Source organism: Rhagoletis zephyria, unplaced genomic scaffold (assembly GCF_001687245.7).
Source record: "Rhagoletis zephyria isolate East Lansing unplaced genomic scaffold, Rhagoletis_zephyria_1.1 Rzeph_scaffold_02232, whole genome shotgun sequence".
NCBI classification, from domain to species: Eukaryota; Metazoa; Arthropoda; class Insecta; order Diptera; family Tephritidae; genus Rhagoletis; species Rhagoletis zephyria.
The window spans coordinates 52,961-68,394 of NW_016159316.1; the positions used below are offsets into that span (position 1 = coordinate 52,961).

At 35.0% G+C, this 15,434-nt stretch overlaps 1 protein-coding gene across 1 annotated transcript in view; it reads right to left on the reverse strand.

Annotated features, from left to right (window-relative positions):
- Positions 1 to 3,565: 3,565 nt before the first annotated feature.
- The window catches only part of Nak (Numb-associated kinase), a 28,746-nt gene continuing 16,877 nt past the window's right edge, over positions 3,566 to 15,434 (reverse strand). The window contains exon 7 of the mRNA XM_017620699.1: positions 3,566 to 7,512. Within this exon, the coding sequence (XP_017476188.1) occupies positions 4,280 to 7,512 (3,233 nt within the window). The 3' untranslated portion in view covers positions 3,566 to 4,279. The remainder of the gene's footprint in view (positions 7,513 to 15,434) is intronic.

The window sequence follows — 15,434 nt, forward strand, 5'->3', positions numbered from 1 at the left end:
TCAGTGCGTGTAGAGTACAGCTATCTTTACTGAGGGAAACACTTGAAATGCAGAGTAGGTGTAGGAATGTTCATAAAATCTAACAGAACGGGCACAGGTACATTCCTGCCAACTGCATAGGTGGTCTACTATACTAACAGGCTTAGCCAAAAATTTATATAAAGCGTTCCATGGCTATCGTCTACTCGGCTGGACCGCTCTTTTCTCTGTAATCAGAAAAATAAGTCTAATATAAACTTTTACATTTAATCGAAAAAATCTACGGTAAAATTTTAGCTAGTATTTTTGATCGGAAAAATTAAAATTTAAATGTTAATGGAAAAATAAAATGTTAACTTTTATTTTTATAAAATGTTAACTTTTATTTTTGATCGAAAACATAAAAGCCGGGACCGCGAACACGTTCCGGTTTGGTTAAGTTCTGTACGAGAACGTTCTCGGGAATTGTACTCGAAAAAGAACGAAAACGAAACTTTAAGCTGGAACATTTCAACTTCCAGATCGTTCATTATTAGGGAACAATTTTTCATTTTCCGTGTAAGAAAAGTCGAAAACTTTCTCGATAGTCTTGTGTTCTCACTTTAGTTCTTATAAAAACACACTCCCGAAGGCTTTGTTCTCATTTCGGTTTGGAGTTTAAAGTGTTCTTGGGAACATTTAGTTTCGATCGCACTTTTTTAGTTCTCGGTTCCTGCAAAAAAGTAAAATGTTATATTTTATTTTTTATTAAAAAAATATTGGTCAATAAACCGATTAGTTTCAGACTTTTTTGATATAAATCATGTAGGATTATTAAATATTCTTCAAATAACAAGCATCACACTGCTGCATCCAAATCTCGAATAAAGAACATTTTTTCCTCTGATTTTTTGAATTGAAATTTCAATTATAGTACATGTTATTTTCAAGTACCCAAACGGTTATGAATTGTATAATAAAACTGGCTATTTTCGATCACTGCTGCTAAATTCTCAGAATTTTTGCCGCTGCATAATTTCGACTGGTGAATACAAGAATACCCCTAATATTAAAAGCAGTAAGAGACATTATACATGTGTAGATATATAGTATATTTAACTTTATTTATTTTTGCTTGCATTCTCTACGACAATTTACTTACGAATCTCTTCACATCAGGGATGTTATAAATGTCGTATATTTCATATTCGCGAATACGAATGTTTAGGAATAATATTAAAAAAGCTATTACCAACTTACTTCATTCAGGCAGGTTCTGTAATTCACTTCTAAGTGAATTTCAACAAAACTCACTTTGAATTCAAATTCTAAGGGGTTGAAATTCATTCGGAAGTGAATTGCAGAACCTGCCTGATTATTTTTATGACTTACAAATCGAATAAATTACAATTGAAATATAAAAAAAATTATTAGAATATTGAAACAGTGTGAATATTTTAATCTAATAATTGAAAGTTCAAAAGAGACTTCGCTAGGCGATTTCCTAGAAGCTCGTATATAAGGTGGGATGCACTGAACAATTGCTTAGCCTGAACGCTGACGGTCGGAGCGCTCAATTATTTGCAAGCCAGATCCGTCAATTTATAGTATGTATTTTAGTTTAGTTTTCCACAAATCGAGAGGGTTTTCATCGAGGACATACTCGCTTTTTTAAGATAGGCCTTCAATTGAGCTTTAATTTCAAATTTTTTAATGCAATTCTACAGCTGAGCCTACGCTTTCGCTTGAGGAATATAAAATTCTTTTTATATTGCTTATAAGAAATTTAGCAGAACTTGTTAAACATTCGCATTCGTAAAACTTGTTTGCATTGACATCAAATGATGCAAATCATTCGCGTAACGAATACGAATGCAAAAATTCGTAACATCCCTACCTGACATTTGCGGACGCCTATTTGCCGGTAAACAGCTTAAAAGATTCTACATATACTAAATTTGTAAACCTTTCTTAAAGCAGCCCCAAAGGATAACAGACGATTTAAACTGATATTTTTAACTTGATATTATATTTATATTGTATTAGTGATGATATATTAATATGAAACAATAATATCAATAAATGACGCTGAAATATCTACTTTTTATATATTTTATTTTGTGTCCTAATAAAGCAAAGTTGAACATTGCATGCTTTCTACAATAAAGGTTTCTATAAATATGAACTCTTTTGCATTCACTTAGTTAAAAGCATTTATTTACAAATACTATTTTTTTTATTTCCATGAACTTTGTTCAAAAATAATTCAGTTACTGCAAAAATGCTTTCGGAATTTGCGTATATGCTTAAAAACACTAAATGTTTGTATGTACTATCAATACATATATACATACATACATACATTTGTAGTATGTACATATGTATGTAAGTATATTTTTATTGAATAAATATTGAAGGATATTTGCACAGCTTGTTACATGCATTTGTGTTGTTAAATAATGGAAGGAAGGGTCCTTCCCCATGTAAAAGAGGAAAGTGACATACATATATGTATAAAAGCATTTTGCAGACGGCTTACGATGCAACGATCATATCTCCAGCATAGGGTGCCCTCTGAGGGGAACAACTCCACAACAATTGCAGGCGTTCCGCGCATTTCAGGCTTGTTGTAGAATTGTACTCTGGGTCTGCAGGGTGTTAACATTCTATGTCCCTAATTTGGCAAGCTGAGTTTATATAAAAAATCTCATCGTGTGTTACCTCCCAGTATGCCTTTTGACTCGTGCAGACTTGGTAAGCTTCTCTAATTACATTAATTCCCTCAATGTGTTCCTCTCTTTTCTGAGCTCTTTCTTCATTGTATTGGGAGCTACTACATACATCAACGAAGAAGGGCTGGAGGCCGTCAGCTTATGCCTCTCTTGCAAGGCAGCCGCCCGCTATCGCATTTTCCTCTATTTTGTTGTGGTGAAAAGTGAAAAAATATTTCTATCCATTGAAAATTCCTCAATAAGTCATTCGGTAGTGGCATACAACTTAACACCTTTTTGCTGAATTTCCACGAGACATTGAAACGACGAAAAGGACGAAAAATGTTCTACCATTAAACAAATGCCACGCGGAAACAGACTTAGTGCTATTTTCTCAAAACAAAATTACACCTGAACATAATTACACCTGTTTTTTTTTAATGTCCGAATTTGTAATAATTTTTTTTTCGTCATTTAATGCCCAGTGAAAATCCGGCAAAGCACATGAAAAAATTGGATGCAAAGATAAGTCGGCTCTCCTTTGGAATAAATATGTACAAGAATACTCCTAATATTATATGTATTTTCTAAGAAAATTTCATTCTCGAAAATATTGATTTCAAAGTATCGAGTACAATGACATGTCATGGAATGTGAAAAGTATCGCGATGTGGTATCGTATTGTATAAAAGTTCGTGTCCCTAGACGGGTTGTAAATGAAACGAATGCCTGTGTAGTACTTACAAGTGACACTACTAAATAAATTAAGATAAAACTATGTTTTTATAATTTTAGCAAAACAGTAATAAAAAATTTAAGCTGCCAAATATTAAATAAATAACTTTTCTTATGTACAAAAAATACATTTAGTTTAATAAAAACGTTAAGTTTGTTCATACAAATTTACAACAATTTCACGAGTTATTTTAAAAAAGTTTCTGAATTGGAATATATTAGTTTACTTATTTTAGCAACATGATTTGAAAAATGCTGGATTTAAAATGCGTTCCAGATAATTTCAAAATCTAATTAAAACTTTCAAGTTGCTGTGCAAATATCCCTCTTTTATGTTCTTAGCAAATTTTTACACAATAAATTTATGCGATTCACAAAAACTCGTAATGTCGTAAAATTTTCAAACTAAAATAATAGTTAAAATTTTTTAAGCGCATGTGTAACAACACACATCAAAATATTTTTAATCTGATAGAAAATATATGTATAATGCACTTGCTTACATTTTACCCTGCGAATCGCCCAAAAACAATTTTAAAACGTTGTTTTGGCCTAAAAAAAATGTACGACTTTAAGACAACATTACGATGCTTAAGACATAAATAATCACCCGACTATAAAACATACTATATTCTTCACATCCGTTCTTCTAAATTAGTACATATGTATTGTATTGTATTGTTCATCAATTCACATTTGTGTTACACACTTACATCTATCTCTACGCTTAATTCTACGTAAATACATAGTTACAGGCATTCTCTATTTAGATAATTGACTTCAATTATTAATTACTCCTTGGAATTTTTCAATACTTTATGTAGTACTTGCTTAAATTCGCGCTTCAACGATCGCTTCGTTTCGGCAATTCGCTTCTAGGAGAACAGATTGTTGCGACGCTTCAACGAACCGAATTTCTTCTCGGCTTCCAGCAGCATTTTCTCATTGCGCACCACCTCGAATGGTAGGGTTTTGGACAGCCGATCGATCTCTTGATCGGAGGGGAAATCTTCGAAGCTCATATTGCTAAAGCCAGTTTTCGCTGAATTTTGTATTGTATTCGATTGGAAGCTATTCGACATTGCCGAATTGGCAGGGGCACTTGGGCCCTTGGCGCTTTTGCTGCTACCGCCAACACCACCACCGCCGGTACTTGCTGTATGTTTGCTGGAATGTTTTGTTGAACTGCTGCTTGTGACGGCACTCGACGCCGAACGATTCTTGAAATTGCCCTCTCTGTTGCGTTCAACGTCAACCTTGTCGTTGTCGTCGTCGTCGTCGTCCTCTTGTGACTGACATTGCAAGCGTTGATGTTTCTGTTTGCTGCTTGAAGTTAATGATGAAGTTGAGCCGAGGACGCCGGCGGACACTACCTTCTTGTAGGTGTGCCCCTTAACCTTTTGTGTAATCTTAGCTGGCAAAGTTCTCACACCCAAGTGAGACTTTTCTTTTTTTGCTTTGCTGGCTGGGGCTATGGCGGCGCTGTTGAGTATCGCCGTTGCCGATGAAGTTGGTGGCGTTGTTCTTGATGTGGCTGCACCCATGTCGGCAGCATGCGATCCATGCGAAACCACTGGCTCCGCTTCATCGTCTGACGCAAAGTCCGAACAACGCTCTTGAGAGATTTGTACAAAACCATTATCGGCGATAGGAAACAGAGATTGGTGATCGGACACTTTCATGTGGGCAATAGTGCTGGCGGTGGCAATGGCGCCATGGGTGCTTGGCGTGTGCGCGATTTTCGAGACAGTTGCAGTGGTGGAGTTGGAGGGGAGTGCAACAGCAGCAGCAGCAGCAGCAGCAGCAGCAGCAGCACCGCCACCGCCACCCCCACCAGGTATGGTCAGTACGACACCATGCGTATGGGGAATGTGAGCGCTGACTTTGAGAGATTGCTTGTGAAGAATTGTGGCGGCATTAGGACCGGGTATACTGATGGACGCCACTGCCGGGTGGGGCGGCGGTATATTGACACTGACATGCTTGGCAGAGGCAATGTTGGTAGTGTTCAGCGGCGCAACAGTTGCAGGTAATTTGATATAGGCGCTGCCACTCGCTGTGGTAGCGACGCCGGAGTTCGCAGCCGTTGCAGGACTTTGTTGTTGGAATGAATTAGGATTATGGGTGCGATATTGCAACGAGGAACTCGCCAAAGGTTCGGGTGTTTTGTTGATAATTATTGAATGGTTGATTGTGACGAGTTGAGGCATGCTGGTTGGTTGCGGCGCCGCCGTTGCTAAAGGCATGCCAAAGGTTGGAATGGTTGTCACATTGGAATGTTGGGCTACTGGAGCCGCTGGTATGGTCGTTTGAGGTTGTTGGATTTGCACAATGTTGTTGTTGTTTTTATTGTTACTGGCGTTTTCTGCGCCACCCTCTGTGGAATTAACAATAATACATTTACGAATTACCTGCGGAAATGGCTCCGAGCCGAAAAGATCCTTCTCATGCGCTGGCAGAACGCTGGTTGGCAGCTCCACACGCATGGCTGTTGGGAAGTTGGACACAAATGTCAAACCTGCTGCCTTTGCAGTAGTAGGTTTTGGAGTTGCGGCCGGCGTATCGGCTGATGTGGATATAACGGTGACTGTGCCGAAATTTGAGGCGCTCTGTATGTGCGGTTTAGGAGTTAAGGCAGATTGTGCAACAACTGGCTCGACGAATGGATTGAAAATCGGCTCGTTGAACTCGTCTAATTGTGGCGAGGGACCCGAAGGAAAGCTCGTGAAATTATCTGTTGAACTGGTGCGCGTTTCGCATCCTTTTACTGGCGTTGATGTCCAAATTTCCGCTGCATGCGATTGTGCAGGCGGGTTACGTGCCGGCACTTTTGGCGGTCCGCGTGTACTTTTTGTAGTACGCTTCTTCAATGGCAAACCAACAGGCATCTTAAATGGCGCCATAGCGAATACATCCAACTCTATTGGCTTAGAATTTGCATTTGCATTTGCCACCAAATTGGGCGGTACACCACTTTCGGGTGATTCTTCCGTTTCATTACTACTCTTACCTTTCGAATCAGAATCGCCTGAGCCATAATCTAGTTCATCGTCAAGCAGCAGCGGTTTGTCGCCGAGCTTATTATGGAAGTCATTTGATGTCGGACTAAGTTCGCTTTCGTCGTCGCATGCTACAATGCCACTCGCTTCGGCAGCAGCTGCCACAGCGGCAGCGGTGCGGTCCTTCTTGCGCAAACGCACCTTAACCAACACTCGACTCACATCGTCTTCATGCGTGGTGACGCTTTCGCATTCGGCGTGATAAGCTGATGAGCTGCACGTCTTCACACTCTCACTTATCCCATCCATATCCATGATTGGGCGTCGCAACTTTGTGTTGCGCGTACGCACATCATTCTCATCGAACAAGTCATCATCTTCGGCACGCAAATCGCTCGCTGAACCAATCGAATCCTCACCATCCGATTTAACACCGGATGCGGCTGCTGCAGCGGCAGCAATTGCGGCCGCTTGTTGGTGCTGTTGCTCGTGCTGCTCTAAAGCGGCGTTCACTTGCTGTGCGGCCTGTTGGGCTGCTGTTGTCGGTTTCTTAGTGGAATGGCGTAATTTCTTTACAATGGGAACTTTCAGCTGTGTCTTATCGACCTTGTGATAGGCAGCCTGCTGTATCTTATGTATTGTATCTGGTATGTTGTTGGTAACAATTTGCTTGAAAATCGCTTTGGTGCTGCTGGGACCAGTTGTATTGCTGTAATCTTCTTGAAAGAATTCGGAATCAGAATCATCGGAAGTGGGATTATCATTGCTGCGTAATTTTTCATATTTATTACGATCCTCCAACGGGAGTTTGACAAAACCACCGCCAGGCAGTGCTACGCCAGCCAAGGTGGCTACGGAATCACCATCACCTCCGCCACCACCACCACCACCGTGAACATCATCTAAACCGCCGCCAGCGCCACCTTCGGAATCAGTTTTCAGATTATTTATCAACGAAGTCTTTTCCTCACTCGACACTTCCAACGTCGGCGAGAGCAGCCATTTAGACGAAGCTGTCGATGAGGCCGCTGTCATATTACCACTCCCACCGCCACTGGACGACTGGGGCATCGTCGATGTCGGCGGACCGCCACTGACGACGAATTTAGCTGAAAATGAGATTAAGTTCTTTTATGCAGTATAAAAAATGAACTAGTTGACTATGTGATGCGTATGTATGTATGTATGTATGTATGTATGCATGTAAGTAGGTTTGCATGTGTAATCTTAAATACTATTCAGGTGGTAGCTACCGTTTGCGGTTCTGCCTACATATGTGACAACGGCCTCTACAAAGCGCCGAGGATATACTACTTGATCTATACATAAATTTATGGCATCACAACAAACCTATGTACATATGTAAATATGTATGTTTGTATATTAGACCGTACCACCTTAAGTAAGTAAAAAAGTTCGCCGTACACCCCTGAGTCGAAAGTATTTTTGCAAGGAAATTCAAAAATATATGTAACTAATTGTTTTTTTTTGCGAACCAAGACGTTGCCTTATTACATTTTTCTGTGAAACCTAGTAGTATTACATTCGGTAAAAAAAAAAAAATTGTTTTTGTTTTTTAACATTTCTACTGAAATAAACGGAATACTTCCTTTAATTTACTTGCAATAGGGCGGGTAGGACTGAGATTTGAACAAAAAAGTGTCTCCTCGAAACACAAAAAATAAGAACAATAAATCATACTTGGAAATCCGACTGTAAATAATGAAGATATGCCGAAAAATGTACAACGGCGACACCTAAGCTCGGCCAAAATTGTCGAAATTGCTTGGTAAAAAAATTAAGACTCAGCGGTGTAGAGCGACCTTCTTTTTTCCGAAATGGTGGAAAAAATAGTAGAAACAAAAAATGTTGACAAGTTTTGGAAATTTTTCTTTTGTTTATTTAATGTTAAATCATTTTTTTAATAAAAGTCTAGCTCATTACATAAAAACAGCATACAAATCAACGTTTCAAACTTTGTACAGAATTAAGGAAAAACTTTCTAATTAAAAAAAAAATAATTTACCACATTTGGTAACTTTTTAATAAGAGTTGTTACAAAAATTCTGGGTATGCAGTTTTCCTAGTAGCCATTCAATTTTATTATAATATGAATAATGTACAAGTTTCAAGTGACTAAAATATACCCTTTTTTATTGAGAATTTTTTCCACCGTCGGTGTTGAGCATTTTCTCTTATATAACAATGGATTTCGTTCAAGCATTGTATGGAAGAAGATTCTCAAAAATCGGCCACTTGAAACCTGCACTGTTTAAAAAGTTCAAAAATTGTATAATCATTTTTTAAGATTTTAAAATCTTTGTGAATTTTGTACGAAGTTTGAAATGCTGATTTATATGCAGTTTTAACCGACTTCCAAAAAAGGAGTAGGTTATCAGTTCGTCGGAATATTTTTTTTTTTTATGTATGTTACCGCATAATTTTGGACCACCTCAACCGATTTCGATAAGTCTTTCCAACGAAAAGGTTGTATCTCAGATGTGGTCTCATACTAATTTGGTTTTTATCCGATCATTGGATCATGAANAGGCTTTTATAAAAAAATAATAAACATTAAGTAAACAAAAGACAAATAGCCAAAACTGGTCAAAATATCGCACTCCTATTATTTTGTGGACAACTGTATATATATATATTTTTTTAAGTCGTTTTTTTTTTTTTTGCTAAAAATTACTTGTTATATAATGAGTTGTATTTTTATAAAAAAAAAATATTAAACATTGAATAAACAAAAGAAACGTTCCCGAAATTTGTAAAAATTTTTGTTTCTTGTTATGTAATGAGTTGGACTTCTATTAAAAAGAAAATATTAAACATTTAATAAACAAAAGAAACATTCCCAAAATTTGTAAAAATTTTTGTTTCCATTATATTTTCATCACTGTATATGTACAGTGGGCGTCAAAAATATGCATACCTGACGTTTTGACGATTTTGTTAATTATTAATTTCCTTCCAAATTTTTAATTCGATTTTTTAGAAAAAATTTTCAGTATGCACTTTTATAGCCCAATCAATTTTAGTATTTGATCAATCAATTTTAGTGATTCATTTTTGAGAATTTTTTTTAGGGGGGTAATTCTTAGCAACTTGAAACTTGCACTTTATTGTATAAAAATTGATTGGGCTATAAAACTGCATACTTAAACTTCATCTAAGAAATCGAATTGCAAAAGCTAAGTACTAGCGAACCGTGAAGGAACCCCCAATAACTGTATTCATTACAGGCGAAGGGCACGAAGTCTGGAAGTTATAGACGAAAACAATGAAGAAGTTAAGATCCCTCATCAAAGTTGGTCTAAACCTCATTAGCAAAAGTAGCTATGAAGTAGACAAGCCCCAGTGCGCCTCCATTATGTACAGACGTTGACTGGTTACCTGAGGCGTAAAAAAAAATATTTCTATCCCAAGGAAACTGTAACTCCAATTAATTTGAATTATTTGTGGAATTTACAGTTCGTTACAAGATTTGTTACAAAATCTTGGCGTAACTTTTTTTTTTTAGCTTTGTGCAACCCAGATATCTGCGGTATATCATAGCTGAGTTGCTTTACGGCAACTCCATTCAGACCACATGAAAATTGGATCAGAATATTAATGTTAGTAAAAACGACACAATAATGAAAAGATACACAACAACGGAGACTATTTTTTTTTTGTTTTGTGTAACGAACTGTGAATCCACCTGGACCCGAACCTAAGTTAATTGATTCAAATGAATATTCTATTAGTAAATGAAATTGTTGTGAGTGCTTAATATACGTGCGTATCTAATTTAGTTACATATAATGAATTGAAGTTTTTTAATGTATTATGTGCAGAAAATTATTTGGTTACTACCAAGCATTTGTTAGGTGACACACAAATTTATTAAATATTACCCCAAGAATTTATTATAACGAATGACCTTATTTAAATAGAGAATATATATAGAATGGATAAGAAATAAGTTCTCATTATTTATAAAGGTGATAGTTATTTAAATAGTTTTTTTTTTTTTTGTAAGATATTCACAATTTCTTTATTAAGCTAAAATGTAGAACGTTTTGAAAGATATCACATTCCTATTATTGCCGTTTGAAAATTGCCGAAATAATTTGTAATCGTTGCAAATACTTTGCTAAATAAAAATGCTGATGATGTCCTAATGGACCTTATCAAAAAATTCAGCCATTTGTTCATGTAAAAATGTGGTAAAATTAGCGCACCTGATAAGAGGAAAGATTTAAGCTCTGAACACATCGAAAACGACATCACCACACGACACGATAATAAGGTTTTATCTACATAATCTAAACGCCTTGTCAACATGGCGACATGATTTTTTTGAACGCGGCGGCAGCGACATCATGAATTTGTTTGAGTTTGACAAAAAAAAAGAAGAGGAAGAATCTTATCTGTCGCTCAAAAAATAGAAATATATCCAATCTGGCCACAGCTACATTTTTGTGGCTAGTCGTAGTGTTGCCGTGTCGTCGCCAAAATAATTATCTACGTAAGAGTACGTGTTAAAATAGTTTGACAGCTGTGGTCCGTAGCCCGTCGTTTCCAATATGTTTCAGGCTTGAGTAGCGCATTAATATTCACAAATCATTTCAAATTTATTTTACTATTTAAATATTAAATAAAGTGTGAAGATTTTGGCATTGACATATTAACATGTTATAGCCAATTATATTAACATGTTATAGATTTTTATTCGAACGCATAAAGCTGCGTGAAAAATAATAAGGGCAAAATTTAAAATGCTACTTTTTTCAAGTAATGTTCATTTTTTTAATTTTAAATAATTTTTATTTAAAATATAGTTTGATCTATAAAAGAAACCACATACATATGTACATACGGAAGCACATAAATAGCAGTTTCAAAGATTGTTTCAAAGTTTACAAAATGAAAATCAAACTTCAAAAATTTTCATTAAAATTTCAAACTTTATATTCAGAATTTTTAGAAAATTGTCCCAGTTTTGTAGCCCATTCAATTTTAATAATATTTATAATAAAGTTCAAGTTTCAAGTCGCTTCAAATTACCGTTTGTCATTGGGGAAATCTATTGTCGAAGCTGTTGCGCATGAACAAAATCTGTTTATGTATGGAAGAAAATGATCAACCCCTCGGCAAAATAATCCAAAAAAATTAACGGTAATTTTCCTAAAAATTCAGAATAAAAAGCTAGATTTTTTTTTTAGTTTGATTAATTTATGTGAACTTTGTGCAAATTTTGGAAACTTATTTTTCTATGTACTTTCTGTTATAGAGGATAGAAATATATTTTAAATGAAAGCTATTCAAAACAAATAAATAAACATAAGTTCCAAATAATACCATTTTGACCATTTTGGCACTTACGAGGAAAAAAGTTTCTAACCAAGAATCCGAATCTGTAGTAAAAACATGGAGGTATGTATATCTAGTTTAGAAAAAAATGGAATTCCGGTCAGTTTAACCATTCTGGTCGAAGCCGGAAGTCGGTAATACCACCAAAAGATAGAGCATCCCTGATTTGGTAGGTAATTTTTTTGCGTTTTTAAGTTAAAAAAAAAAAACATTTCCCTCCTTTTTAGAGGGGGTGGTCGGGTGGTCTAGGACACACTGTATATATATATAACAACCTGTTTATAAAAGCGAGGTAAAATTATTTTCTTTTTCCTCTTTTTTATGACTATTTTTGGATTTATAATTTTTTTTGCTATATATCAACTCTCAAATTAGTACATATTCCAATCTTCTACGAGTCATATGAGCCTACTTTAAAGTAGCTGTGATGAAAATTAATTGTTTATTAGACCTAAACCGATGTTTATATACACCTACCGGTCGCAGTGCCTTACCCAACCAACTATCTATCATCTATCTATGTACATATGTATACATATATGTATGTACATATTTGTTAGTCAACCAAAGGAGCAAGGCCTATAAAAGTATGTTTTAATGAGTGAGGTTAGGTTACAATTTAAATAAAATAAAAATTAGTTTCTATTGAGTTAAAAATGTCGCCAATAAATTACCAAAGCGAATTCATATTAGGTGGTATCAGCTGATGAAACAACTTTACCTTATAGGATGAGGCTTGACAAAAATAAAAAAAAATAAAAAAAAATACATACAGAGAAACTAGTGTTTTTCACATACGCCTTCGAAAACGTAATTTTTTATTTGGCGCTTTTACATGTTTATGAAATTTTGTATTGTACTTTTGTAGGCAGGTAGAGTTGAGTTTTTGGTGATTTTGATGAAAAAAAAACACACACTGTAGTAATGTTATTATCTCTTGCTTTTTTATAGTAAATAATTGGCATAGCGGTTTTGGTTGTTTTTTTTTGGTAATTGCATAAGTTTATATATATTTTCATAATTTTAATATTTATATACATATGTAGTTCATAAAATAAGGTAATAGAGTTTGTCTTTAAATTTATATTGCATTCATTAAACTATACATACATATGTATTTTTTTTTTGTAGGTTATATCATTCAGTTACTCAATCACTTATTTATAATTATTTTAGTTATTGCATTACATAAATATAGTACGTACATATGTACATACTAAAAAAAAAAAATCTATATGTATATACTTGCGGTTTGTGGTTTAAGTTCGTAATTCGTATTTATCAGGGAACTGGGAAAGAGTGCTGGTTTATACTTTTGCTCGCACATACATAAGTTCTACTAAACTATGTATAAGTCATACTATATAAATTTACAATAATTGTCTTTTACACAACATTTTTTGCCTGTCACTTTCTTGGAATATTAATTTATTATTTTTTGTAATTTTTTTTTTTTGTTTAATTTGCTTTGCCACCTGCTAATTGTAATACAGTTTCTGTTATTAAATCACATACTTTGCTCATTTTACCTTTTTAATTATTCCTTATTTATATATGTACTATAACTTCTTAATACTCTCTTCTTTAAGCTCTCGTTTTTTAATTCGGGTTGTTGTTAAGTAAAGTGTCTTGGTTTTTTTGTTCTCTTTAATTTTTTTATGGTCTTTAATATTTTTAGGAAAATAGTTATACGCATTGGATTTGCTGAGTTTAGCTTTCAATCCATTTTTAAGGTACAATTCCATACATACTTTCATAACTTTCGTAGTCCAAAAACAACTATTTTTATGTGCTATTAAGTAATTAAATATTTTTTTTTTTGTTTTCTGTAATAAATTTGTGTAATTAAAGGAACCTTGTTCACAATTGGTCGGATGATTTTAGTGTGCATTTAATAAAATGATCGAAGAAGGGAAAAAGTAGAGACATTTTGAACTAAATATTCGCCCGTTTTACGAACTGCAATAGACCAGGGCTCGAATCGTTATCCCATTCAGTTTTAAAGGTCACTATGCAGCTCTCAAGAAAACGGTTGAGAAAAAAAATTGCCATTATTTCGTGTGTGTGTCCAAGGTATTTTGACATCTGATGCCTCACTCTTTCCTTAAGAAATAATGGAACGGGCGTATACTTCTGTAGCAAGCAGGGGTTGCATTGTGCTCTTTTTTCACAAAAAAATTTAAAAAAATATAAGGTAGTTTCATTTATTGACATTCGTTGTTTTTGCCGGCCACTTGACTTTTAACAAGTTTATGACACTTAAATAAAAATTTTTGTTTTTTGAAAAAGTAAAAAAAAAAAAATTTAAGTTAGTGAAGTTGGATAAAAATATTAAAATAAAATTCTTGCGCGTTTCCATACTGCTTCGGTACACCTGTGCAAAGGCTCAAATTAAAATTTTTTGCTTTTCCGAGGATGCGCAAAAATATTGTGTATGTCGTAACCGGAGTTGGAAAATTAAATTTTTCTTTGCGAAAATTCAAATTTATCCACATTTTCAAAAGGAGCTCCGAGTGCCTGAAAAAAGGGCAGGGTGGCGAAGGCACTTTACTTAAAGTTTATACTGTGCTCTTTCTAATGAGTTTCGGTGACACACCCCTTACCCCTCCGCTCCGCACCAAAAAATCAGTGTACAAATAACTGAACATTTCCCACGCACAACAATAAATCCTCTAGTGTATTGTTTGATTGCTATCAATGTGGCAAGGTAGCTAATAATTTTGTACAATTTATGAAACTTCAAAAACTTATTTTTTGTAAAAAAATTTTGAAATCAAACTACTTTCTTTTTGTATCAAGGTAGAAAGGGTAGCAAATTTCTTAAGAACTGCGTACTGCCTCAAGAAAATTTCTTTGTGAATTATTGTGAGCTGCATACTGGCCTATACGACTGACGTATCACGTAATTTTCTTTCGTATCGTTTTCGATCCGTGAACGGATGGTACGATTCGAGTCCAGTTTTTGTAAAATCAAGCCAGACAATTTAAGGGCTGCAATTTTTTGTCCTTCTTTATTGCGAACCTCCATGAGGGATTGAAATGACTAAAATTAAAATAAAAAATGTTTTAAAGGTCCTTAATAGGTACTTAACAAACTAAGTACATATTCAAGTACGTTCCCACGGCAGCAGCATTTGTTATCCGCCCGTAATTGGCTCTTTTAACGATTTGTAAGTAATTCAATTGTTGTAGGAATTATAAACAAAGCCGAATAAAATAAAAAAAAAACAAAAAAAAAACAATCAGCTGTCACAACGTCACGCCACAACTAATTTATATCGACTGCTGAGTGGAAGATCGACCTATCTCGGCAGCCAGTTCGAAAACGCCCTATCTCAAAAAACTTTTCAAGAACGCCCTATTTCAGAATTTGTTTCAAAAACGCCCTATCTCCACTGCCGATTCAAAAACGCCCTATATCAGCACATTTTCAATACATTTTGAAGTAAGATAGGGCGTTTTTGAACCGAATTCCGAGATATGGTGTTTTTCAATAAAAATCTGAAATAGGGCGTTCTTGAAAAGTTTTTTGAGATAGAGCGTTTTCGAACTGGCTGCCGAGATAGGTCGATTTTCCACTCAGCAGTCGATATGAAAATTTTATTTCTAGTGGGAACATAGCGGGTGTTTTTTTTTTTAGAGGTATAGCACTTTTAATTGATATAAAATA